The 27,455-nt window shown below is 46.1% G+C and overlaps 1 protein-coding gene across 1 annotated transcript; it reads right to left on the bottom strand.

Moving 5' to 3' along the window:
* Positions 1-1,876: 1,876 nt before the first annotated feature.
* Positions 1,877-25,564, bottom strand: CKMT2 (creatine kinase, mitochondrial 2). The gene is made up of 11 exons (XM_058865211.1): positions 25,435-25,564; positions 20,945-21,018; positions 17,931-18,088; positions 16,147-16,345; positions 14,489-14,584; positions 12,120-12,341; positions 9,192-9,277; positions 7,252-7,375; positions 5,375-5,509; positions 4,986-5,111; positions 1,877-2,111 (listed from the first exon to the last, which is right to left on the bottom strand). The coding sequence occupies exons 3-11, from the start codon at positions 18,080-18,082 to the stop codon at positions 1,992-1,994; spliced, it is 1,260 nt and encodes a 419-aa protein (XP_058721194.1). The 5' UTR covers positions 18,083-18,088; positions 20,945-21,018; positions 25,435-25,564; the 3' UTR covers positions 1,877-1,991.
* Positions 25,565-27,455: the final 1,891 nt, after the last annotated feature.

Below are 27,455 nucleotides of genomic sequence, written 5' to 3'. Positions count from 1 at the left end.
TAGGTAGGTCACTGCGCAAGTTTGATTTAAAACATTAATAAGTGATGTGAAGAATGAAAATATGTCATTCCTATGAAGCAGCTGAGCTGCTCTTGCTGACCATTTCGAGGTCATGGAGAGAGAGAGAAAGGTCACAGGAGTGGAAAATGTAGGTGGCAACAAGCCTTTGCAAAACAATCCATGTGAGGAGGAGTATTTTTGTTGTGAAGGACATGCTTGGAAGCCAGCAGTGCAGAGGATTCTGCACCTGGAGCAGAGCAGGGAGTAAGTCATACCTGGGTGTCCCTATTTTGTGCAGACTTACAGTTCCCTGTCTGCTCAGAGCACAGGATTGCTCTGGGTTATTTGCTCATCTCAGGCATTTTGCAGTGGTTGGTTCAGCCAGGGATCACACCTTTGTGTAGGCTGAGGGTGTTCTTCACCAAAACAGCCACCAATCCCACCCCAGCCCCAGCATGGATTAGATTTTTTGGAACCTTGTTCCCTTAGTTTTGGGTATCTCTGGGTCTGTTCCAACTTTTAAGCACCCTTGCAGGGCAAAAGGAATTCCCAGTGTCCCATCCTGAGTCTGCTGCCTCCTGTCCTGTCACTCTGCACCCCCAAGGAGACTCTTGAGCCTGGTTTCCCCTGCTGCAGACCGTGGTGGACATCATGAAGCTATCCTCTTAGCCTTCCTCTCCCAGGCCCTCCTGTGCTGAACCCCATGAGGTTTTCTGCAGCCCATTTCCACTGTGAAATGCTTTCTCAAGGGCAGCCCTGCTCTCCAGCTTTTATGTGGTCCCATCAGTGGGCTGGCTGGCTGGGTGATGCCCCTCAGGCTGTGGTTACAGGCACTGGAGCAGAGCCATCAGCCCCACAGCAGCCCCTCAGGAACTCTGTTAGCAAGTGGCAGCCTGCTGGACAGTGTGCTGCTGCCCTTCAGCAGCAGAAAAGCAAATTACAGGCTAAAATCTCAGGGCCCACAGTTGGATTTTGTGTTGAGCTGAGAGTTTTGGAGAGCCGACACTGAAGCCTTTCCAGTTTTGTTTCTATGTAAAATCAGCAAAAGTCTGTTTCCCTCCCCCAGAATTACTATTATTAACCATCATTTGGAAAGCCAGCAGCAAAATGCTAGGGAATGTGCCCAGCATAGATGAGGCAGTAACAGCAATCACATGGAAGCTCAGCCTGCTTTACACTCAGAAGCTTCCCTTCTGAGCCAGCACACCATGCTGCTGATTTTCAACAGCAGCTAATTCACCATCTAGCTCTCAATTAGCTTCCAATTGTGACTTTTAAAGACTGCAGCCAGCTCTGGACCAGCTATCCAGCCACAGCTCTGCAGATATGACTCACCCAGAGACCTTCCTGAGGAATGGTGTTCTGGCCCTGTTTCCATATGTGCAAAAAAGAAGCAATCAGTGGGACTTTGAGCACTCGCTGGTTTTTTTCCTTTCCACTGTGCTGCTGAGCACATGGGACCATGGTGAGCACGGAGATGTGAGTGGCAGCACATCCTCAGGCACTCTGGGGAGTGGCAGCTGAGCCAGACCCCGCTGCCTTTGAAGCTGAGAGGTGCAGGAGGGGGCTGGAGCAGGCTGTGCTGGTTTGGCTGGGATGCAGAACATCAGCAAACTCATCTGCTTGCTGGTTTTTGGGCCAGTCTGCTGCAGCCCAAAAGGGCAGAAATGAGCAGGGTGCTTATAGGAGATGTTGTAAATAGGTCCAGAAGTGCAAGTGCTGCACAGAATTAGAGATTTGTGCCTTTTGCACAGCTGAAGTGGCACTTCTCTTATCACCAACCAGGAAAGGGCAGCAGTGCCCCCAAAAAGAGCACTCCCCAGTAAAGCTGCACCCAGGCCAGTCTGTGCCAGTGCAGCCAGGCATGGAGGAGACCTCAGGTGTCAGGTAGTGTTTTATTACACAATGTATTTATACAGAGATGTACAGGGGTGCCTTTCCATCAGAACGGCAGCCACGTTTACCCTCAGCTGCAGCCACCAGCAGCAGCTTCATCTCCTGCCAAACTGGGGCAGGGGGGGTGGCACCTTGATGTCTTGACCTCTTTCCAGTTTCTTCTCGCAGTCCACGAGGTAATTGACCCCGTCGATGACAATCTGGACTAGCTCCACCTACAACAACAACAACAAGAAAATTGTAGTAACAGAAGGTTTAGCACATCTGTCAATAGAAGAGTGGGAAGCTGTGCTGTGACAACAGCAGAGCTGTCAGTGAGGAGGGTCACAGACATCACACCTCCTCTGGCACAGGGAGTAGTGGCTGTGCAAAGCCACAGTAATTCCCTTCTGTTTGCCCCAAGTTTGAACCACCAGCAGCAGAAACCTTCAATTAAGTCCTTTAACGTCCACCAAACTGTGCTCCCACAGGAACAAACCAACCAGGCAAAAGTCCTTATATGAAGTGTTGAGGGAGCTGGGGGACCTGTTTCAAACATGACCCCTGAGAGCGTGCAGGTGCTCCACAGGTGTGTCCTGTGCACACAGCTCGGGACTCACGCTGCTCTGCAGCACCCAGCATTCCTTTGTTCCCAGATTTTGAGTTGATGCCTCAGGATTTAGCTTTTATATTTTTCAGATCCTGTGCTGCTTCAGTGTGTAACCCTAAAACTCCATGCTCTGTCAGCTGCTGATCTCCCCTTTTATTCAGACACAGCAAATCCCCTCTAGGCCTGAAACTCAAGGACACCTCACTGGCTCGGGCCCCGAGAGATGTAAGCAACAGCAAATTGAGGGGGGGAAAATGACCTCATTACCTGAAGCTGTAATTGGAGAATTAACCCTGATATGCTAATGGAACAAACTTCTATCTGTATGAAAAGCTCGTGACCACTGTCCATCTTGGGTGTAGCCCCCCAAAGGTTTCTGACAACCCAAGGTACATCTATTGAAGGTCTTTAATAAATGTGCAGTTTATTCTCTCTTTACCTTGTCTAGGCTCTGTTCCAGGCAGCCACTCCAAGGCATCAGTGCCCAGGGTGGGATTCGCCCCAGGCCCAGAGCAGCACCCAAACTCATAATTCTGTATAGCAGGGGGTGGTGGTAATAACCTGTTTCACAATTGCTGGAGAACACAAGGGGCCTGTCCCCAGCAGACAGGTGACATGTGAGGACCACAGACCCTGTGACACTGTGAGGCAGCAAGATGAAGCTGATATTTCTTAATCTCCATGAAATGGTTCATTAGCAACCTTTAATTTAACCTTTTAACTGGCTTGTTAAAATCAAATGCAAAGACTAAATCCCATTGTCTCTTTATTGTGACAGTTGCTCTTTTTCAAGGGATTTGTTTTTACTACAAAGCATTTTGGTAGTTTGTTGTCTTTTTACAGACTAGCTGTGTTGGGAATTTAGAGGTCTGAATTTGCAGCCTCCATAAGAAAACAAATTTCATATTAAGTTTGTATTGACCAGTAACTGAAACAGAGCAAAAATGCAAACAGTTTTATCTTGCACCTGTGGGAACATAATTCAGCTCTGCAAACACGTTTACCATATAATGGAATTTATTTAATTATGTACTGGAAAAAAATTTATCCTATAATAAAAGTTTTTTTATCCCCTTGAGTATGTCTTGTGTTATTTAGATTTCAGAATCTCCAAGACAGGGCTTGTGTCTTATCTCTTGCCTTAATCCTTTGGATCCTTGCTGTAGGAGGCACCACTGACTTCAGTGTAACTCTTTGTATGAGCAAAAATTTGTGGGCTTAGGCTGTCTGTCAGCAGGACTCAATTAATCATGCTGTGTAATCCCTTTATTATTATTAATGTTACTTTAATGTAAAACACACATGATGATGTCTGTTAATAGATGTCTTTGTCACAGGCTGTTTTGGCAAATAATACTTGATATAGCTTGATAGTATTTCACTCTTATTTATTTTGTTCCCTGTTACTTATTTCATTCTAGATCCAAAGGAACACAGGTGCCTACATCCAGCTTCAATATTTACAGTTTCCAGACATCTGTCCATGGCTGTGGGGACATGGAAAGGCAGGTGTGGATCAGAAAGCACAGGTCACCCTGGCTGGGCTGTCCCCGTGGCAGGAGGGCACTGTGGGCTGGGTGAATGCTGTTGTCACCCCGGTGCATTATCCCAGGTTATATTTCTGCTTTGAAAACCGACCTAGAATGAGTCTGGCCCCAGGTCTGGGGCTGCAACACCAGGACTGCACCCATATCCAACCTGCCACAGCCTCGGGGCTCGGCTCAGTCCGAGCTGTGGGAGGAGGCTGCAGCTCCTGGGCACGGCTGTTGCTCCCCATCCTCACCAGCTCTGCTCTTAGAACACCTCTGCCTTGTAAAATATTAAACATGAGGCTGCAGTGAGGGGTGGGACCCGAGCTGCTCCAGGCTGCAGGGTCATTTCCATGCTCTGGCACAACAATTTCCTTCTCCCTGAAAGGGAGTGAGACATCTTCGCAGCACCCACCTCGCTGCAGTCTGTGCCCTACAGGGAAGGCTCAGGGCACACTATTAAATCTTTGCCCTGGTTTCAAGCTCTGATTTAAACACAGCTCTCTTGTGTGCTCTGCTGAGAGCCACACAGGACAGGTGAAACAGCCCCAACTCCTCGGCCACTGTGGAGTGGCAGCCCTGTGTAACCATGGAGAAAATGTGTGATGTGCTACAGAAAAGAGCACAGCGCCCTTCACCAAGCCTTGCTTTAGTGCCTGAGTCCCAGGTTGGGTTAGGACTCCATGGCTGCTTCCTTCCAGCACCTGCACACCCTCACAGAGACCCTCGTGACATGGCTGTATTTGTGCAGCTTGCTCAGGGCTGGGTTTTTGCCAACAGGGGCATTTATCCAGCACCTCATGCACATTAACAGTTTTCCTTTCAGTGAGCACTGCCACCAGATTCACCAGGAGTAAAAACTGCCACGGATCCACTGAGGTCAGCAGAGGGAGACTGACCCATGCCAGTGCAGATCTCAGCTAAAAAGCAAGGGGAGAACAGGGACAGATATGCCAAGATGAGCAGTTCACCTCTGAGCGGCCGAGGCGGTCCAGGTTGGAGATGTCGTAGATGTCGGCCACAGCCGCCGTGTCCACCCCGCCGGTGCCACGCTTCTGCAGGCGCAGGTTCTCCAGGATCTTGGAGAACCTGGGGTCCTGTCAGGAGGAACAGCTTTGAGCTTACTGCCTTTCTCCTGGTGTGCTGAGCAGAGTCACAGCAGAGCTGTGATCCTTACAGCAGCAGGGGGAGAGTTTTCTCACTCCTTCGATTACAGCCCATCTTTGCTGCTTCCCGCGCTGGTTTTGCATGCACTATCCCTCGTTACACACACCCTGCTAACATGCCATTTCTCCTGTGCTCCCTCACACCCCGGGAGAGCTGGCTGGTGAGCCTTAGGTGAGGTTTACACGCCGTGTACCTTGCTGAGCCTGGGCAGCCTGACGTGGACTCCTGCGCGCAGCCCCGTGCCCAGGTTGGAGGGACAGGTCAGCACGTACCCCAGACGCTCGTTCCACATGAACTCCCAGCCCCGCTCCTTGATCAGCCTTTCCACCTGTGGTGGAGACAAACAGAAAGGGCAGCATCCACAAGTGTCTTGTCTGAAGTTACCCATGGAGCAGCAGGGATTTACACCTGGGTGCAGTCTGGTCTAGGTGTGACACAAATGTTTGCACTCCTCAGGTGCCACAAGGGTTTATTCACCAGCCTCTCACGACCACAATCTTGCAGACTCATGGTCACTTCATCAGAAAACTCCCTGTTGTGGTGTTTTGGTAAAGCCTTGGCCCTTGGAGCCACATCTCCACCTAAGAGTTGTGGCTTTTGCCATTTGTTTACAACTCCAGAATTTTGAAGCGAGTTTGCAACACAGGACCCCAAAGGACTCAAACACCACGAAGCAAACAGAAGGGGCTGAACCTGACTTTTGTGTAGCTTTCTAGCTGATGTCATGGCTCCCTGGAGAAGATGTTTGGCCTCTAAATTATACACATTTATATATACATATATATTATAAATGCCACACTTCCATTATAAGGAGACAACACAGGTTGTAGATAAGATTTCTCATTAGTAAGTCTCTGACCAGAATTGACAGGAGAGTGAAATAATTACCTGCAGGAAAATCACAAGGGTCTATTGTCCTTTAAATAACCTGTTCACTCATCTATGCTTGTGCAAACCCAAAACAGTTTCAGTTCAGTTCTCATCTTCCCCTGAGGAGAACTGGATACATAAACCAGCTCACAGGACTCCTACAAATACAGCTGAATACTTCAGGTCTGCAGAAGGATACGGAATAAATGACTCTCCTAGGATTGCTTCTGTATTTTGTGAGGATAACACAACTGATGGTGGGAAACTAGACCCAGTTTGCTGCCCCAGACACCGGGGGCACAGCTCCCAAAGCTGCCCCACCACTTTCCACATCCACAGGCTGCCATGAGCTCAGCTAAACAGCAGAGGCAAAGCTGGGAGCAACATCTGCAACATCTGGTGGGGCCTGTGCACTGCTCCATCTCAGGTGTGCCTGGAAACCCACCCTGGAAGCTCTCAGTGGCCACCTTGATGCCAACACAGCACAAATCAGATGGCTTTGTTTTTCTGTGCCCCAAAACCCACTGCAAACCCTAACCCAGACCATTCCAGGGTTCCTTGATATTACCTGTGGGACGCAGTAATATTCTGTTTCTCTGGTGACTCGACATTTTTTGTGCCAGATCAGGTCAGAGGGCTGCACTGGGCACACACCCAACCTGAGCCATACCTGGATTGTCTGGGTGAAACTGTTTCAAACCACACCCTCTCCCAGGAAGCCTTTCTTATCACTGTGATTAGCCAGACCAAGCCAGACCAGGAGCCCTGACTCTGAGTTGTCAGTATTTTAATCAGAAACCCCCATATCTCCCCAAAATTGTGTGTCCTAAACTCTGAGTCCTGTGCACAACCTCAGCAGCCTCCACTCTGCTGCCAGCCTCAGAAATGAGGAGGGTGAGCCAAATGAAGCCTTCAATCAAGCAAATCAAACAATCCAAATAAAATTATTCATTTACGATTTCCCACAGTCTTCAGGCACAAAAAAAGAGGGGGGAAAAAAGAAAAGGGATATTAATTTATTTTCCCCTACAACTCAGCTAGCAATCTGCCCATGTTTCCTGCTTCACCTGTGTTGATGTGGGTTGTAGCCTGATGTGACTTTGTTTCATTGCTCCTAGAGATGTCAGCTGAGTGTGAACCACCGTAAGCAGGGCTGACAGCAGTGAACAAACAGGAGTAATAAACTCATGGACACTCTACCTCTTTTAATCCACGGCAGAATCTTTCAAAGACACGTTTCATGTTGCCGCCCTTCTCCATGGAGATCACCCTGGTGTGGTCCTCTTCATTAATCCAAATGAGAAATGTCTTCTCATTGTTGTGCCTAGTCAAGAGGGGAGGAAAAAAAATAATAATACCTTTAAGAAGGCAAGCCCTGAGAAATAATTCTCAGTGTCCTTAGTTTTATCAGAGTCTTTCCAAGCAGCAGAAATGTTAAACATGTCATAATCAAGCTGTTGTCTGGAGAGAGGGATTGCAGCTGTTTGCACACTGGATCCCTCACGCCTGTGGCATTGCAGCATCTCTTGGGCACAGTGTGAGGAGAGCTTTCTGCTCACACCATGCTGCTGTGCTGCTGGGCAAGGAAAACGTCTGCTCCTCCATCAGGAGCACAGCTGTGGACACAGCCAAGGGAAAAGCCAAGCTCTGCACCCTCTGTCCTCAGGGAAGGGCTCTGCTGCTCTCACAAGACCCAAACCCCTACGTGCTGCTGGGAGCCAAGTCATGTGTGCTTATTTCATTTTGTCTTCCCCTGCTTTCAATGTCTGCATCCCTCCAGGGATGTGTCTGGGATCCCTCAGTGACACTGCTCTGCCAGAAAGGACACAACCCCTGCAGACCCACTCCTGCCTCAAGCAGGCAGTCAGGGCTGGGTCACTTTCCCTGGCTTTTTCTCTGCTTGGCCAGTCTCCTACTACTGCCTTCCTCCAGCACGTAGGAGGTGATTGATGGGATCAGACCCGTTTGTGCCAGCAGTGAAATATCACCAGGTTTAAGGCACATGAAAGTGAAAGTTCAAGATCACTGAGATCCTGACTTTCAGCTGGGCTTTTGCCACGTCTCCTTTTCTTTTTGCAGTGAGCAGGTGTAAACATCCTGTGCCCTGAGGCTGGGGTCAGGCCAGGTCCAGCCACCTCCTCCTCAGTCACGCACAAATGCTGAGGGAGGGTTTTATAAATAGTCTGGGTTTGGCCTAACTCAGCTCCCCCTTTTAGTTAAACAAGTGTCCCCATCACTTTCACACTTAAACTGTGCCGCTGCTGGCTGTGCTGGTGGTGGAAATGGTCCTGCAGCCCGTAACATGGACAGGATGGAAACCACCAAAAGCAAAATTATTTCCATGATCTGCAATTTGTGCAAAATGTCCCTTTTTGACAGCAATTTTTTTCAGGAGACAAGGCAGATTTTCAAGATGTGGCTTTCAGAAGTACTTTCCAATCACACTAATTTTTTTTTTATTCCATTTTCCCTGATATTTCACATGCAAAAGAAGCCAAAACCCAGGTCTGTTTTATTCAGGAAAACCCTGGATAGTACCTATGCTGTTGGCACTTCTGTTTGTTTGTGGAGACAAGGAATGAGGTGCCTCAAGCTTTGTCCTTTTCCTCTTCCCCAGACTTCGATGGGGACCAAAGGATCTGGACCCTGTTGAATCTAATAGGAATCTTGTTGAAATGAAAAAAGCCTCACAGTTTCCCAGCTGGGTTTTGTGGGTGATCAGGTGTCACACCAGGTGACTCCTCAGATGCTTTTTGGAGTCAGAGCACCTGGCAATGCCCACAAGTGCAGCAGGATGGATGCAGATGGGTTTGCATCCTCTGCTGATGGTTTGGGCACCCATCTCAGAGCTGTTACCCTTCATCTCCACAGCAGATACTGTATTTGGGTGCAATACCAAGCGTGTTGTGACAGGAGAAGCAGACCTAGAACAGAGCAGGAATTCCCTGTCTCCTTTCCATCCCACTCATTTGGGAGGAAAGGGTCGTTCTCAGCCCCGGGAACTGAAACATTTCTCTTTTTAGGGCAAACTGTGCATGCTGTGAGTGCAGGGCCGGAGCTGTGCAGGGTTAGGACGAGCAGGGAGGTTTGTAAGACGATCTTTAGGCAGGACACAGGACTCTGCAGGTCACACAACATACCAGATTCCTCTGGCGTCCGGCCAGTCACGGGCCATCCCAGCACATGTTAGCAAAGGGGACACGGGCTTGTCAAAGAGAAAGTGATCCTGGGCACACAGACAGGGCCAGAGCGAGACAGAGAAAACAAAACAGAACTCCAGGTTATCCCGGAAGAACTCTAACACTGTCCAGAACCCCTCTTGTGAAGGCAGTGGAAGCAGAAGCAAATCACACAGTACAGCCTGGGAACCCGGCTCCTCTGCCTGGAAACTAAAATCTCTTCAAGGTGATTTTCCTCAGTCATGCAGATTCTTGCTGACATGTTTTGCCCAAAACATTTTTCAAATGTAGGGAGGGATGGGAGGTGGGACCTAAATCCACATGGACACACCAAAGGATGCTCTGGAGGACCTGGCTCCAGAGATCTTCTCTGCATTCAGACACATTTCAGCAGAGGAGAGGACAATGAGTTCATAAAGATTGAAAAAAAAAAACAAAACAAAGCAAAACAAAAATCAAACAACAAAAACTTCTATGTCTGGAAAGATACTTCTCCAGCATGGAGATTGAGATACTTATTCTGACCAGAACTCAAGGTAGGAATTAAATCAGTGCTAATTTCAACCTTTTAGAATCACAGGCTTGTTATGTTCCTTAACAGAGATGCTATTTGTGACTTAATAAATGTAGCTCTTGCTGTGCCACCAACTTCCCCATGCCTAATACTTTAGATTTTTAAAAAGTAATTGTTTTGGGTTTTTTTCCCCCCCGAAGAAAATAATTATTTTATTATTGATTTTCACATGTGTGCTAAAAACTGGTATTTCTTAGTTCCTTGAACACTGCCATATCAAATGTTGGGGGGCTTTTGCTGGCAATGCTGTTGGTTTTACTTATTTTTATTTATTTTTAAACCTAGGGCTTAACTAGAAATAGTGAGGCAATTTATCCAGAAGGCATGTGACGTGGCAGACACATTGATGTGGCTTTTTTCCCTTAATGAAAAGTGTAATTGTAATTATTATATTCTTCATTTCACTTAGGTTTTCATCTTTGAATGCTTTGTAATGGACACGGTGCAGCCAGAACTCCAACTATGCAGGAAGAAAAGGGGTCGAATTCCCTTTGTTCTTCAAAGGGACACAAAATTTCCTCCCTCAGCCTGCTCCTCTTGACACTTTGCTTGAAACAAAAATTCTGCTTTTTGCCAGAAAACAGCTGTTAGTTTTCTTCATGAGCATATGGCCCAAATCTCCAAAACACCAAATGCCTTCTGTGCTGAGTGCAATTCAAGTAGCACTGATTTATTTCATAGAAGTAAACTTTGATCTTACAGGGCTCAAATGGCAGCTTTTAAAAGCTGTCAGGAAGCCTGATCCCACAGAGGTGCCAGGTCCCAGAGTGCTGGAGGGGGTGAGCTGTGCTGTGGGTAAGGAATGCATCTCAGGTTACAACATCAGTTTCTGATCTCTCTAAATTTGCGTTATCAATCATGAAACCAAACTAAATGAGATAAAATGCTGAACCAATGAAGCCTGTTCCTCTTCCCACAGGAAGGTTCCCTTAAACTGTGAAGGAATTACATTCTCCACACTCCTGTTTCAACCTCTGCTTCCTGAGGAGCCGTCTCCTGCTGAAAATGAAACCTGCAGCAGGTCATCAACGTCCTGTCAATAAACATATTACCAGGGACATTCAATTAAAAAAAGTTACTGACCTTACATCAATTCTTAACTCCTGGTTAATCCAGACAGCTGGTTCCAGGGTTATAAATAGTTACCTTATTCCTAGCTCCCCTTTGGTTGGTGTTATGCAATAATGTCAATATATTCTATGATGAATATAGCTGAGTGTACAGCCATTCCTTTGGATAGTTAAAATGCACATTCAAGCTTTGTTTGACATGTCACATGCTGTGACAAAGTCCGTGGTGGAAATCCTTGTGTTTCCATCTGTGTGACAATGAGAACTCTTCTTATGGGCCTGACCCTTCAATTCCTTAAACACAATGACAGGACTGGGAAAAAGTCACCTGGGTGCATTAAGCCACGGCCACTTGTAGGAAATTAGAATTTGTGTAGTGTTCACCTATGAAGTTACAGCCAAATTTTGGGAAATCAGAATTAGTGTCATTTTGACATAGAGAAATCACAGGCAATGCCTCCAGCCCCTACAGTGCAGAATACAGACACCATGTAGTATCTATCTCAGTGTAATACTTTTAGTTGGAATGGTTATTGATATAGAAACTATCAATCCTTGCTCAAGGAAAGGTCCTGAATTTGTCTCATTACCTGTCCAGAGAGGTGGCAGCAGCCTCGAGTGTTTGATTTGACACAGGCCCCACTCTCTGGAATATAAATCCCTGCCACAGACCTGCACAGTGATGTACTTATCAGAAATACAGACCCTGGGTGGCTGGCTTTGCCATTAGAAGTATTGACATAATGCCTGAAGCTTTGGCTTTCACTGTTTCGAGGTTCTGCCCTGGTGTGTGACTCTGAACTCCACACACAGTGACAGCAAGCTCTCCTCACAGCTCAGGCACACACAACAATCCTTTCCCAGCCCCACAACCAAGGGCAGCGCTGCAGCTTTGGGCCCAAAAAGCACAAGCAGCCCCGAGCTGAGGAGAGCGAGCTGGGAGGATGGGACTGCATCCCCTGCAGCTGCAATTGCACAATTCACCCCGAGCTGGGGATGGACCAAAGCGATCCAAGGGTGAAACTCCTGAGCCACCTTGGCTGGAGCCAGGGCCGGGCTCTTGCAGTGCCCAAGGTGCATCCTTGGAAGGGCTTTTAATGAATCCCTGCTTTATTCCTTTAACCCTGCCCAGCCCCTGCCCCTGGAGCCTCTCCAGGCACCAGGAGCGCAGGGTGGTGGTGCTGGGCTCCGCAGGGAAGCCCCGGGGGCGGCGGGGATGAACCTGAAATAGCCAACAGGACTTACATCGATGAGCTGCTGCTGCTCCCGCTCGGTCATGCTGGTCAGGCTGTAGTACTTGCCGGACAGGTCTCCCCGCAGGCCGGAGAGCGCGGTGACCACCACGCTCTCCACCTCCCTGCGCTCGGCGCGGCTGCAGGCGGGCGGCAGGCTCAGCCCGCGGATGCTGCGCCCGGTGCGCACCCGCGACGACAGCACATAGCGCTCGTCGAACTGCCCGTGCGTGATCTGCGGGAGGTTAAACCTCGCTTAAAGTCCAAATTAAACACCGCACCTGCTCTTAGTCACCGCGCCGCCGCCGCCGCCGCCGCTGGCAGCCGCTTGGGGTGGCGAGTTAAGAAATTAAGATTTTAACTGGAATAAGAAATAATTTATATGTGTGTGGGTGTGTGTATATATATATATATACACAGATATAGATACACATTTATTTATTTAGTTAGTTATATTTAATTTATTTATTTATTTATTTATTTATTTATTTATATATCTTATAATTATAATAATATATAATTATATATAATTATATATTATAAAATATAAATTATATACATTTTATATATAATTATTATATATAAATAGTAACTTAAGGAAACTCGAAGTGAGAAAACTTATTTATTATATATTTATAAATATTTATATATATAGTAAATATAATTATATAATATATATAAATATATATTTATATATTATAAAATATATTTTATAAGTATATTTTATAAATATATTTATTATAGATAAATAATAACTTAAGGAAATTCGAAGTGAAAAAAGATTATTTATTATAATTTATATACAATCAATATAATTATATATAAATATATATTATATATAAAATATATATTGTATATTTTATATATATTTATTATATGTAAATAATAACTTAAGAAAATTCTTAGTGAAAAAATATTTATTTATTTTATATAATAAATCAAATTATATATAATATATAAATATATATTTTATAGATTATAAAATTTATATTATATATTTTATATATATATATCTATTATATATAAATAATAACATAAGGAAATTCAAAGTGCAAAAAAAATAATAAAAGAATCTAAGAAAAGAGCAATGTAAGTGCTTAATGATTACTAGGTGTGGTTAGGCTATACACCTCTTGCTTTTAGAAGGAATACATAGTCAACAAAAGCCAAGGTGAAATGAGTAGACCAAGGAGAAATATCTATATAAAATAGACCAGGGTACATAAATCACTCCTCTTGTCTTAAAGCTTAATTAGAATAAAACCATGTGTCATTTACTGGTGCTAAGTTGCGTTTGTAGGAGGAGACAAGAGCCAAGGAGCCTCGTGGAAAGGAAGGAGCCGTGTCTGCACCTGCAGGTGAGGGACCTGAACTGTGTCCAAGAGGACCAGGAGAGCTGCCAGCAGCACACAGGGGGAAAGTTCCAGCCCAAGGAAGAGGAAGATTTCATTAAAAGGACCCCAGACCCATTTCAAAAGAAGGACTGAGCATGCCCAGAGGGGCGTGGAGCTCATTACCATACGAAATGAGAGCAGGCGGAGTCAGGCAATGAATATGTATAGCTGTCCTGTGTAATCCTATCCCTATGTAATACTTTATAAATAAATAGAGAATAAGGGGCAGTGGGAGACGCACACGACCTGGGGAGAGGACTCCATGTTCCACCCAGCTGTAATAAACATATCCTCCCTAATCTGAAATACTTAGAGAGTCCTCTGTCCCTGATTTTACTGCTTCCACAGGTTTTAAACTGCTTTTAGCTATGATAAAATGTGTAAAAGGAGAAGCAAGGCTTTCAGGAGGTGCAAGCGGGCTTCAGCAAGGTGAACTTTAAGATATGTTTGATATCGCAAAATGTATCTCCCAGATAGCGTAAGCAGAGAAATGAAAACTATAAAAAGAGAAGTACCAAGCTCAAAGTAGCATCAGCAGACTGCCCTAGACTGCTGACATCTGCAAATTAGTGAATTGTGCAAACACTGCAAATATCTGAAGGGAGATTGTGGTTAAGGAGCTCAGAATAAATATGTGAGGTCATCTAACTGTAGGATGGGTGTGGGAATGAGATGGGCTTTAGGATCCCTGACAGCCCAGCCCAACCCATTTTCTGATGGGTCTGTGACCTGTAAGCTCATGAGCAGACCCACGGTGCCCACTGAGGCTGTGTCCCTAATGTTTGGTACAGCTGGGGCTGATTCCCTGCTGAGAACAAGGGGTGCAGCTGACAGGGCCACGACTGCCACACCATTTTCCTTAAACATAAAAAAAAATTAGGTCTTCCCAGTTGGACCAAGGGAAATGAAAGTACTGGTGCTTACAGCATCATCACTGGAATAAGCAGCTCAGAGCCTTTCTGGTGTCATTGCTCTGTTTCAGTCCTACCTTGGACGCATCCAGGTCCGTGTGATGCCTCATTGTCCGTGGGTCGTAGCCATTATGTCTGGCCTTAATGACAGGGTCAAAAATCTCAGCAAACACCTGTGGGGTCAGGAGAGTCTAGAGAGAGTCTGCAGCACCACAGAGACACGTCCCCACAGCAGCTCCAGGCAGAAGCTGGGCTTTGGGGTGTATTGCTGACCAGAACAGACCCCCAGAGCCCCCCAGCCCGTGGTTCTTGGCCATTCAGGAGCACCCTGAGTCCTCCCTGCTGTGCTCCCTGTCCTGGTTAGAGCCACCTGGCTCAGGTGTGCTGCACATCTGCACAGGCACACCAAACCCGAGCCAGGCGTGGCAGGTGTGCCAGCCCACCCTCCCTGGGACACCCTGGGGAGGAACAGGCACCACTGCACCAAGCACACCTCAGGGTCAACAGCTCTGAGGTCTTTCTTTTGTTTTCCTCTTCTCCCTGCAGAGCTAAATGATCTGTTCACCCTAATGCTGTTTGTCTTCAGCTTTCCTCATGGTCCAAAGGCTGTGTCTCAGTGATGTCTGGCACTGCCCAGGAGATATTTCTGCCTCTGCTGCCTCACAATGTGATTTCCACATTAGGCTGACTTGGTGTGTCTCGGAGTGGGATCATTTTTCCACGAATTGGGTTTGGTTGCAGGCAGGAGGGCACTGCTGGAGGCGGGTACCAGCTGCTGCCAAGCGGGTACATTTCATTACCTGCCCCTGCAGCACAGGGGACACCTGTGGCAATGCCACCTCTTCCTGCTTTTCCTAACCTGGAGAAGCAGGGAGAACACCAGCCTGCCCCCAATGTACCCTGCTGGAGTCTGAGACACAGAGTGTGTGCCCTTGTCTCTGGTGCCTGGCACTGAGATCCAGAAAAACTCTGAATTTCATAGAACATGAACTTTATGGGCATGCTTTCATGAAAACAACTGTCAAAGTTAGAAAAGCTAAAAGTGTGTGTAGATTAAAGAGTTTTCTTAAGTCACTGGGTGAAAAAGTTAGAGTTTAAACCAGTTTAGAGAGCAGAAGACAAAATGGGAGATTTAGAGTGGTGTCTCTTTTCCTTCTTTCTTCTTCGTTTTCTTGTCCTAGAAGTTTTTAGGTAATAGGAGGTGATTGGACAGAAAATGTCACAGTGCAGCACACAGGTGTTGGGTCATTGGGTCATTAAGAAAAATAATATGTGTGTCTATTGTTAATTGGATAAGAATAAGTATAAAGATAAAAAGGCTGCACAGTTCGGGGCCATTTTGTGCTTGCAAAGCCAAAGTGAGCCAAAAAGAGCAGGATGAATTGAACTGGAGTGAAAGTCTAGAAAAGCCTGCCAGGTTTTGTAGTAACATCCTAATAAACACGAGAAACAAGATTCTAACAAGGCTGAGAGTTTTCTTCAAACCCAGAGAACTGAGATAAGCAGGACTCCCCATGAGGGAGGATCCCAAAGGAGCTCAGCTCAGAGAAGCTGAGAAATCCAGGTGTGAAGAGAATTGCAGAAGGGCAGCAGAATCAGAGAAAAACAGATTAAAAAGTCATAGTACCCTCTGGGACACAACTTGTCTGAGGAACATGCTCCCTGCTGGGAATCTGTTTCCACCTGATGGGAGCACCACGAGCACAGACCCAGCCGGTCCCCTGTGTCCTCTCACCTCATAGGACTCCTCGTCCCCGGCCACCATGCCCACCGTCTTGATGAAGGGGTGGCCGGGGTTGTCCACCCCGGTCTGGATGCACTGGTCCAGGGTGTAGCCGTTGGGGGTCATCTTGTCCCGGAGGCGGGAGTAGATGCCCGGGGTCAGGCACTCGGCCATGCAGTTGTTGTGCTTGCGCAGGTCGGGGTAGTCAGCACTGTGGGGAGAGGAACCCGAGGCATTACTGTGTGCCCTGGACAGCCATCCCCCACTCTGTGGGAAGATAAAAGTGTAATTCCCCTTGGGCTGTGTGCTGCGCTGCCCTTCAGGAGGGAGGGAAGGTTCTGGTGCTGAGCACAGCCCACGTTGCGCTGCGCTTTGGGCTGTGCTCAGGGCCAGCAGGGAAATGGGGCCAAAGGGACCCAAACGGGCACTGACCCCACTGAGACATCTCAGACAGGCAGGGGAGAGCCCCAGCTCTGGTTTGTGCAGCTGGACACAGATTGGAGTCTGGATGAAGAAGGGCTCTGTAGGTGTCAGCCCCGGGTGCTGTCACAGCTTGGTGGGCACCAGAGGGACTTCGTGGGCGCTGTCTGCCCTGGCAGCCGCTGCTGGAACACCAGGGCTTGGGCTGGTGGCACTGCTGTCTGCAGGAGGCAGCAGGCTGTGTGCAGCCAGGCAAAATAAAGATGTGAGGCTTTGGCAAGGGATTTTTCAACTCTGTCAGTCCTCTGCTCTCTTGTACTCGTCGTGGTTTGCTTTATGTGGTATTTCTCTAAGAATGTATTTTAGGTAGGATTGTATAAATTAAATAATAAAATGAGTCTGTCAGAGCCTGATCCATATTACCTTTGGCAAAGTGAGAGAAAAAGGCCTGTAATTAATTTCTAACCATCAGTTTTTACCAGAATTAGGAGTATTTCCAGTACAGCAGTAATACAGGAGATTATTACTGCTTGCATGGAGGAGATATTTTCACATTCTGCTGGAGCAGAGTCCATACAATCAGCAGTCCAATAGGTGGAACTGCAAAGCTGTTGGTTGTTGATGAGTTAAATGTAATGATATAAATATAATGATGTACTACTAAACCTGAGGCATATATATGGTTTGCTGTTGTTCAGCAGCGTTGGTTTTGGTTGGTTTGGGGGCATTTTTTGAGAGCTGATATTGTCTCACGATGCCTCAGGATTTTAGCTTTTTTATGTTTCAGCTCCTGCAGTGCATTGGTGCCCAGCTCTGAGCTGCATGCAGAGTGTCAGCCACTGTCCTCACACTTTGCTCACACACAACAATCCCTCTGGGCCCAGAGCTCAAGGACACCCCACAGCCTCAGGCCCCAAAAGCACAAACAAAAGTGACTTGGGGGGAGCAAACTGGGGCTAAATGACTTCATTAGCTGAAGCTGTAATTGCAGGATTAACCCTGGTATGTGAATGGACCCAAGTTAGAATTGTCTGAAACACTCATGACCATTGTCCAGCTTGGTGTAGGCCCTGGGAGGCTCCTGCCTGCCCAAGGTGCAGCTACTGAAGGCCTTTAATAAATAAACACTTTATTCTCTCAGTCTTGTCTGGCCTCTGGTGTAGGTGCCTGCTCCAAGGCATCACCATCCCATGGATCCCATCCCGTGGATCCCATCCCATGGATCCCATCCCGTGGATCCCATCCCATGGATCCCATCCCATCCCATCCCATCCCTGGCAGGCTGGAGCACACCTGGGGGTACTGGAGATGCCGGAGCCCAGCCCAGGTGTGCAGCTGTGCTGGCACCACTCCCTCCCCAGCTGCCGTGTGCTCACCTGGGCGGGAAGAGCTTCCTCTTCTCCTGCACAGCGGCGCTGACGTTGTGCTGGCCCAGCAGGTAGCCCGTGGCCAGCACCCCCGTGCCCGCGGCGGCGAAGAGCGCGGGGGCCGCGCGCCCGGCCAGGAGACGGCAGAAGGTGCCAGCCATTCCTCTCTGCAAGGAGCACAGCCAGGGTCAGCTCTGCAGGAACAATGCTCTGCTGGCTGGCCCTCACTCTGATAGATCCGCTTTCAACAATTATTTCAATATCAATTATTACTGTGTATGTGTATGTATTAATATATATGGCCATAGATATCATATACAATATATATAAATAATATAGTATAATATAGTATCATTTAGGATAATATAAATAGTATAATATAGTATAATTTAGTATAATATAATATAGTACAATATAGTATAATACGGTATAATTTGGTATAATTTAGTATAATTAATATAGTATAGTATAGTATAATATAATATAGTATAATATAATATAATATAGTAGAATAGAATAGAATAGAATAGAATAGAATAGAATAGAATAGAATAGAATAGAATAGAATAGAATAGAATAGAATAGAATAGAATAGAATAGAATAGAATAGAACGTGATATAACGTGATATAATACAATACAATATAATACAATATAATACAATATAACATATATTTTATATATAATATATATTTGATGCCTATTACTACTATACAATACAATCTAATATATTATATACTATATAATATACTACTATTAATATAGATCATAATTAGTTTTTAACTGCTTTTGGTGTAGCATAATTTGCTAAAAACCCATTCACTGAGTATGTTATATATTTTAGTGTGATAAATATCTCTGTTTATTTCTATTTTTATTTAAACATAAATATTAATATGAAATATAAATATTAATATAAAAACAAATAAAATATATAAAAATATAACAGTTATACATTTTTAAATTTTATATATTTTATATTTTATAAATAAATATAATTTACAAATGGTTAATAAAATAATTTATAGGTAAAATTTTATCTATTTTAAAATAAAACCATGCAATATACATATTTATATTTAAAAATTGCAGTTCAGGCTCTCTCAGAATATCCAAGTAGAGGCTATCTGCTGTGTATGATGACATTAACTGTTGCAGACCTCGCTAATGCCTTTATTTGTGTGGCTAGCTGACAGTGGTGATAATAACTCAGATAATTTTGTGGAAGAGCTGATGTTGATTTAATGCACTGGTGGAGTATCTTATCTGTAGGATAACACTGAAAAGAAGCAGGTAAATAAACACTGGTAGAAGGAATGCAAAGAGGAATTTACCCCTGAGCCTGTCAAGAACTGTCCAAGCACAGAGCAGGGGCCTTGTGAGGATGTAAAATCCACACATTTCATCTGCAGGGTGTGCTTTAGGAACAGGGGTCAGGGCTGGAACCAAGCAAAAGAATTCCCAGGACATGGAAACCCCAAGGAATGTTTGATTATGTGCAATCCTCATCAATATGCATTTGACCAATGTCACGGAAGGGTGCATAAGAGGAATTGTTAACCTTGGGCAGTTTATCAGCATCCAGCAATGTCAAAGTCCCTTTTATCCCATGTAGGAGTGGATTTATCCACCCTGGATCAATGTGGACAGTGTCTGAGGCCTGAGGATCTGGCATTTCTCTGGGAGTCTGAAGGAGGCAGCCCATGATTTTCCTTACAAGAATCAAGTTTGGGTTAGGATTGCTGAGTTCCTTAGCAAGACACTGTCCAAATAAAGGACAATTCTATGAATCTAAAATCCAATTTGTGTAACTGACAGAGGTTTTTCTTCAGACTGGGTTCTGGTAGATCACCTCTGGGAAATGAGAATGGAAGATTTACCAAAAACTGTGCCATTTCTTCCAGGCTCTGCTGTTTCTGTTGCTTTTCCAAAAGCTTCTTCCAGAGTGTTTTGTTTTTTTTTTTTTTTTTTTTTTTTGCAACCTCTTCACCATCCTTTTGGAGGTTATACTAAACTCCTCGAAGCATTTGATTTTATTTTTAGTGAGCAAAATTTTAGTGGGTAAATTCCCAGCATTCCCATTTGGAGTCATGAGTTTCATGTCCTCTATTGTGCTTCAGCAATTTTTTACCAGAATCTTTTCCCTCTGCCTCCTCCGCGCCTTTGAAACACAACACACAGTTAATATAATGTCACTTCCAGAGACAGGTGCTGACTGACAGAAATTTTGGTGTTTTTTCACTGAAAGATCCCCCCTGAATCGATGAATTCATTTGGGTGAGCTGCAGGACAGGCTCTTGTGACTGCAGCAGGATTTCTCCCTCCCAAAATGCAGTGTTTGACTGTAAATAAACATCAAGTCAGAGGTTTCTGATGGAGATTTTCCCGATGATTCCGTTTCTGTGTTTTTAGCAGATGGTTCTTGTGCCTTTTCACTGTATAGCACCCTCATCCTACACTCTGGAAATATTTCCTTATGACTAATCTGCTCAGAACTATTGTTGTCACACCTTAATGTCTGTGAAACACCATATGTATTTTCACAACAGCTCTGTGTATTTATAGTTTGTGTCACCACCGCAAGGAGCTGGCTGGCAGTCAAAAACCTGTCCTGAGAACCACCAGACACATCACCATCCCACTGCAGATAATGATGACTTAAACAGCCCCCAGCACTCATCAGCACCCCTTCCAGCGAGGAATTTTTGGGAGCTGAGGGGCCCTGTGTCATTTACAGGACAAAACTGACCTGTACATGTGATTAAAGTGGAGGAATCCCCTGCAGGGTGTGTTTAGGAAGGATTTTGGGCCCAGCAGGGTAACTCTGGCCTGTCAGGGATGGCCAGGGCAGGGGGATTCTGTGTCTGTCTGTCCGTGTCCACATGTCTGGATGTGCCTCGCTGGGTTTTACCCCCCAGCACAGCTTTATCACACCAGCCTTGCAATGCCCCAGAGCAAAGCGTTTTCCCTTTGTGTCCCAGGGCAGTCTGGCACTGCTGGGTCACAGAAAAGCCTCTGCTTTACCTGACAGACACTTCTCTGGCAGCTCCCAGAAGCCTCCCACTCAGGAGACACCACAGACTGCGCAGGTTGTCTACCTAAAAAAACACAAACCAGAGTAAAACAGGGGTTTATTTACCCTCTTTAAGAAAAAAAACCCACAGTGCTCAGCTACATGTCTCTTCTTACGGTGGCAGGTGTGATGGCAGCATGGAATTGCCATCATTTGTGTCTGCCTAACTCCAGGGGCTAGGGGAAGATGAAATTTAGGAGGAGATAAAGGAGTGTGATCCTTTCTGGCTCCGGGCTCAGTCTCGGCTTTGGCCACACGGGTGGGCTCTAGTCCCAGGTATGAATGTGCTGCAGAGCCACAAGAACAGCAGGAGCAGAAAAAAAACACTCTGTACGGCTGGGCAAAAATAAAAGTTCTTATGAAATGAGGGCACAAATTGAAAGAGAAACTTTATTTGATGAAAAAAAATGTCATCTGGGATGGGAGGCTAATTTTTTCCCTTCAAAAGATTGCATGATTTTTAAGTACTGCATTGCCTCAAAACAAGCCTCTTAAAAGATTCATTTGGAAAGAGTCCGAATGCAAAGGCCCCAGACTAAGGAAAGATCCTCATCAAAGCTTTTTGTCAAGTCTGACCTCAAACCATTAATACATTCAGCTCTTCTTTCCCCACTGAAATTGCCAGCCTGCCTCTGCAGTAGGTTTGCACCATCATTACCTCTGATTAAAGGAGTGTGTTTGTCCTAGGAGCACTTTACCAGAATTACTGTGCTGTGATTCAGGATTCAGCACAGACCATCTTTAAGCCTCCACTGCAAGGATTTCGCTTTCATCAGGGTAATTTAACCACGGCACAGCCTAAAAATTGCAAGGGCAGGTTTTCCTCCCGTAGGAGTTTCCTGAGTGTCTTCCCTTGTGCCCACCATAGAAAACCCATTTTCTTGTGAGTGTCTTGGTGCAGCTGGGAGTGGGGATGGACTCTGCTTCACGACCAGAATATTTTGTGAGGGTCTTGCTTCTACCCCTTGGGAAGGAATGGAGTGTTTGCCTGAGCTGCCCAGGTGTGCTGGAAGGAAAACATCTGTTTTGTGTTCAAAGCCATCTAGAGACAGCATGGTCTGGGAAAGAGAAATAAATTGTAAGGATTAATCAGCCTGAGGTAAAACAAAACTGAAAAAACTCTAATTCCTGGCCTGCACATCTGCCAGTTTGAATCAATGGCCTGTGATGGGGGTTGTCTTGCAACTCTATCAGTCCCAGCAAGGTTTTTTTTTTGCTATTACTTTAATTTTCTCTTTAAACTGGAATATCTCCTCATAGGCAAAGGAGTTTTCTCTTCTGCTGTGGAATTCTGAAGGCACTGACAAAAAGTTCTTAGAGGGTTCTTGATGATGATTTATTGATTTCTACCTAATTTTTTATCTGTGTTAAGTGGTTCATTAATTCCATAATATTAACTTCCGTAAGTTTCAGGTTCTTTCAGTCCACCCCAAGCTACCTGAGAATTTGGCTTTATTTCAGACAGGACTAGCTGCCTCTAAACTCACATTGACAATTATTATGGTGTCATTTGTCCAAGAGAAATCTCATTTCTCTGTGATTAGACACAACACCTTTTTTGGGTGTAAACCTTAACAATTTAATTTTTGAGACTCTTAGCAGGACTTCCTGGTGCAAGATCTCAGTCTTGTGTCACTCTGACAATGCTCTGCAGCAATAAAACTCTTTCTCCAAAATGTAATGGGTCAGCACACTGAGAGGCAGCTCCTCCATCAGCACCTTAATGATGCAGATATTCTGTCACATTGTGTAAGAAATGCTCAGAGATGTGACCCAAAGTGAGCTGTTGCAGCAGCAGTGAGGGCTGGGCTGCCCTGCTGTCCTCTGTCCTTGCTCCTGTCCTGGAGGGAGGCTCAGGTTTCGTGTCCCAGCCCATGTTCTGCACCAGGTGATTCCACCTGCAGCCAGGGCTGGCTTTGGGTTTTCCTCTTACTCCTCAAGCGTACTGCCAGGTGTTTGAGGGTCTGTGAGCTTGGCAGAATGTCCCCACGACTTGCCTTGTACGGTTTCCCCTTGTAGCTGTCCCTCAGTGCTGGCCAGGATGTCTCTGTGGCCCTGGCCAGCCCAGGGGATGGGGCACAGCTCGATGCTGGGCTGTGTCACAAAGTCCTGCCCAGCCTTACCCAGGGAAGGCACAAGAGCTGCTGCACCAGGAGCAGCCTCCCCGAGCCAGGCTCCCTCCAGCACGAGGGAGTTCATCCCAATTTGGGTTATTTCCACAGGAATCCCCCTGTGGGAGTGCAGCAGGTGGTCTCCAGGGCCAGCCCAGGGCTCCTCCTTCACCCTCCTCATCCTCACCCCCTGGGCTCCAGGAAGGGCGAGCCAGCGTGGATCCAAGCCAGCCCTGCCTTTCCCAGGGCAGAATTCCCACATGCCATGGCCAGGGAGCCAGCACGTGTCCAAAAAGGTCACAGTCCTGGAGGTCACAGCCCTTCTGTGACACTGCAGGACACTGCCACCCTGCCAGGACTGCACCTCGGCTCTCACATCTCTAAATGCAGATATTCTCTCATCTCTGCCACCTGCCAGGCACAAAAGGTGGGGACAAAGGCCAGCACCAAGGCTTGGAAGAAGCCACTGCAGCAAATCTGCTGCTGGCTGAAGAACAGCCCAAAGCATTGCAGGTGCCACTTCTGCAGGTGGAGGGGTCTTTGAGACCACAGCTGGAACCCCAGGAACTCCACAACCCCTTCTCATATTTAAAAAAAAAAAAAAAAAACCAAAAAACAAATATATATATATAAAAAAATATTATGATATTATATATAATAATAAATATAATAATATATAATATATAATATAAAATATAATATTATATATTATATATTATAATATATAATATAATATATAATATATATTATATAAAATATATATATAAATAAATATATATATAAAAAAGTGTTTTTCCTGTTAATTCATCACTTTGTTGAACCTCTTCTAAATGGGAAGTTTCCAGCTCCATCTTTCCCTGGATGCTTTTAAACAGAGGTATTGGTTATCCAATATTTCATACTTGCCTGGAGGGCAGGCAAGTGCCGGGGTTACAGTGACATTTCTAGAAATAGAGGCAGATTAAATATTTGAGCCGTGTCATGGGTGGTATTAATTGCCACCCCATGTGATCCTGAGTGACATTTGGGAGGAATGGCAGAGTCACAGCTAAAGTTCAGCACCACAGGGGATGTGTGTGCACGTCTTACCCCACAAAGCTCTTTAGCCAGAGGATCCCTGCGCTGAGCTGGACCCTCACGTGGTGCAGGGACAGGGAGCCTGGCCTTTTCGATTTGAGAAGTAATTCCTCTAAGCCATCCTTAGCTCGAGCTAAAGCCTACAGAGGGCAGTGGAAAGTTTTCCCCGCCCGCCCGTGGAAGGTTCTGGAGCCTCAGAAACATCTGCAGTGGCTGTCATGAGTCACTGCTCGCCTCAGAGGCCATTTTTAGACACCCAGAAATCAGTTTACATCTCCCTTGGCTTGCTGCATCACCCTCCAGCTCGGGGGGTAAGACACACATTGAAACATCCAGCCCCACAAAGCAATACTGGCGATTTTTTGTTTTTCAGTTTCTCAGCATCACTCAAACCCCTTTGACTCATCTGAGTTTTCTGAGATACAGCCTCCAATGTGCAGAAACAGCATCAAGTGCAGACATCATCCTGGCAGTGCCTTAATCACAGCGTGGAACATCTCTAACCCAGAATACCAACCACATTTCAGGGTCTTCCTCCTCGTAATCCCAGAGGGCAGCCAATGGTTATAAAAACTTACTAATTTGGGGGGGAAAAAAAGGAAAAAAAAAAAAAAAAGGATAAAATTCCAAGCTATGAACCTGTGACCAGATTCGTGTGAGTAGAGAAGACATGGTAACTCTTCATAGATCAGACCACAACCCCTTGGTACCACCATGATTTTTGGTTTCTGAAGCTGAAGGTCTGGCTGGTCAGACCCGACCAGGTGAGACCCAGACGCCCAAATTCTCCTGCCAAAGCCCAGCCAAGGTGCAGGCACCGCTCACCCTTCTGAGCCAATCTGGTGCCATTTTGCAGTATAAACCTCTCATCTTCGCAGTGCAGAGAGCTACAATCAAAACCACAAAAAACTCATGTAATAGGAGACATTTTCTCTGACCTTGTCACACATCTGCAAAGAGTCTTATCTTTCTCTGACTGAAATTGTTACTTAAGGGTCAGCATTAATGTCGGGACTTTATGATCCTAGAGGTCTTTTTCAAACCTTAATAATCCTGTGATCCCATTATTTGAAGCAGCTGCACAGCGGGGGCTGGCAAATACTTCCCTGCACCAAGCACTTACACGAGTCAATAAATTATAACCAAATTAACACCACCACCCTGTGGTGCCTTCAATCCGCTTTTAATAACCCTTCCATTTGAAAAGCTAGGGTTTGAGGCTGGAAAAGCAATATATTTGTAGTCGCACTGACCTTGGAGCTGGAGGTAGGGACGTCCTGCTGCCTGCAGCGAGCCCAGAGAGTAAAGGCAGCAGGAGGAGGCTGGGCACTGACAGCAGCCCAGGAAACCTGAGACGGCCAAAGGGAGGTGAGGGCAACAAAAATAATTCTGCTGCAGGGGCCAATGCTGCCCTGCTGGGTTACATCAGCGGCATTTGCCCGCACAAGGGTGCCCTTGCCAGCGGGATGTGGCAGCAGCATCCGCTCTCCGGCCAGGACAGACGGACACGGCCGGACAGACGGACAGGCTGGTCCTGCCTGGGGCAGCCCCAGAGAGAGCCCCGAGCAGGGCAGTGCCACAGCTGCTCACACCAGGCTGGGATCACAGAGATCACAGAGAGATTTTGGGTCTTTTCACCCCCTCCCCTTTACTTCTTAATTAATGTGGCATTAATTCTTGGCCTCTCGTAAGGCAGAGGGGCCCAGAAACATCCAGTGGCCTCTGAGGCCTCCCATCTGGAATTACTATTATTGTATTACTCAGTTTTATTCAGAGTTGCTGTATCTCAGTGAATGACAGAGATAACACACCATGGTTTGGGAAGTGTGAAAGAATAATCCATTTCATTCAGCTGGTTCTGCTCCAGAGCTGAACATCAAGGCTGACAGAGGAGCACAGAGACCAGCTCTGCGCAGCATTTAAAAATCCAAGACTTAAAAGTCCTTTTCCCTTTGTACATTTATTGTTCTCTTAATTTTACATATCAGTTTCCTAAACCCACACTTCAGAATTTTGGAACTTTACAAAACACGGATATCTCTCCCCCAAAATGCCATGCCCATTTTTGGATAATGGGAGCCATGCACACCCAATAATTAAAACCAAAACATCCATTCAGGATCAGTGCATCTAGAAACAGCATCTCAAGCACACCAGCTCTTTTACCTACCCAACACTGTGCTCCTGTTGGGTTGATAAAGAAAAAAAACAAACAACTGTGGCTCTTTTGAGGTAACATGAGTATGGAAATATGGGCACAGCAAATCCATGGCTCGTGATGGAGGCACACACCTACTTTTACCCTTTTTACCTTTTTTTTTTGTAAAGGCCTTGAACAGACCAGGACTTCCCCTGGCAGCGGGTGATGCCATCGAGTGCCTGGCTGGATTATGCAGAAGTTCCAGCTATTTTCCAGCTGAGAATCAGGGAGAACAGAAGATGCAAACAAACCCCAGACTGTGCATTTACAGCACAAACCCCTGGAAAAACACCGTTAGCAAGTTCCCTAATGATTTCTGAAGAACACATCATTAATACTTAAAAAACAGCTCGGCTTTGCTGCTGGACTGTGGTCTGTTTTGTGAGAAACTCAGCTACTGAAGCAGTTGGCATGCCAAGGATCATCCATAAATAATGGCCTATTTCCATCTCCAATGTAATTGTCTAACAACTGAAATGCTGCTGTGGTTTCAGTGCTGGTGCTGGGGAGGCAGCAGCAGTGTTAATTAACTGAGTGTTAATCCAGCTGCAGCTCACATCAATCCCTCTGCCCCCTCTGCACAGGGGCTGCAGCAGCTGGAGTTTGCTGGGCACAGGAGTCACCTGTAAGGGCCAGACAAAGCTCCTTGTGTTTGGTGGAAGGCCCTTTCTAATTGCCATAATTAGAATAAAATGTGTTTGGGGCCAGGTTTCCGTGTGCTGGAGGTGATTTTTAGCAGTGGGAGGGAAGGGATGAGATGAGCTCTTGTCACAAACTCTGTGTGTGGAACTGGGGGCTGCAGGGGCTGTGTTTGGCCTGGGGAGCTTTGCAAGGACAAGGATCAGTGTCTCTCCTGCTGCTGAAGTCACAGCTCTGCTAAATTAGAGCAGCAAAGAGCCACTGGACACGATGTCCTCCTGCACTGGAGGCTGGGCTGTCCCCCGGTGTGGTGGCAGTTCCTGGTTTTCCAGTTCCATGGGTCTGTAATTCCTGGTATTCAGAACAAGGCAGAGCTCACACAGCTGATACCCAGGGGTTACCCTGACCTCTCACTGAGAATTCCTCACGGCTGTG

The sequence above is a fragment of the Poecile atricapillus genome, chromosome Z, assembly GCF_030490865.1.
Source record: "Poecile atricapillus isolate bPoeAtr1 chromosome Z, bPoeAtr1.hap1, whole genome shotgun sequence".
Lineage (NCBI taxonomy): Eukaryota > Metazoa > Chordata > Aves > Passeriformes > Paridae > Poecile > Poecile atricapillus.
This window is presented reverse-complemented; position numbering and strand designations above follow the sequence as displayed.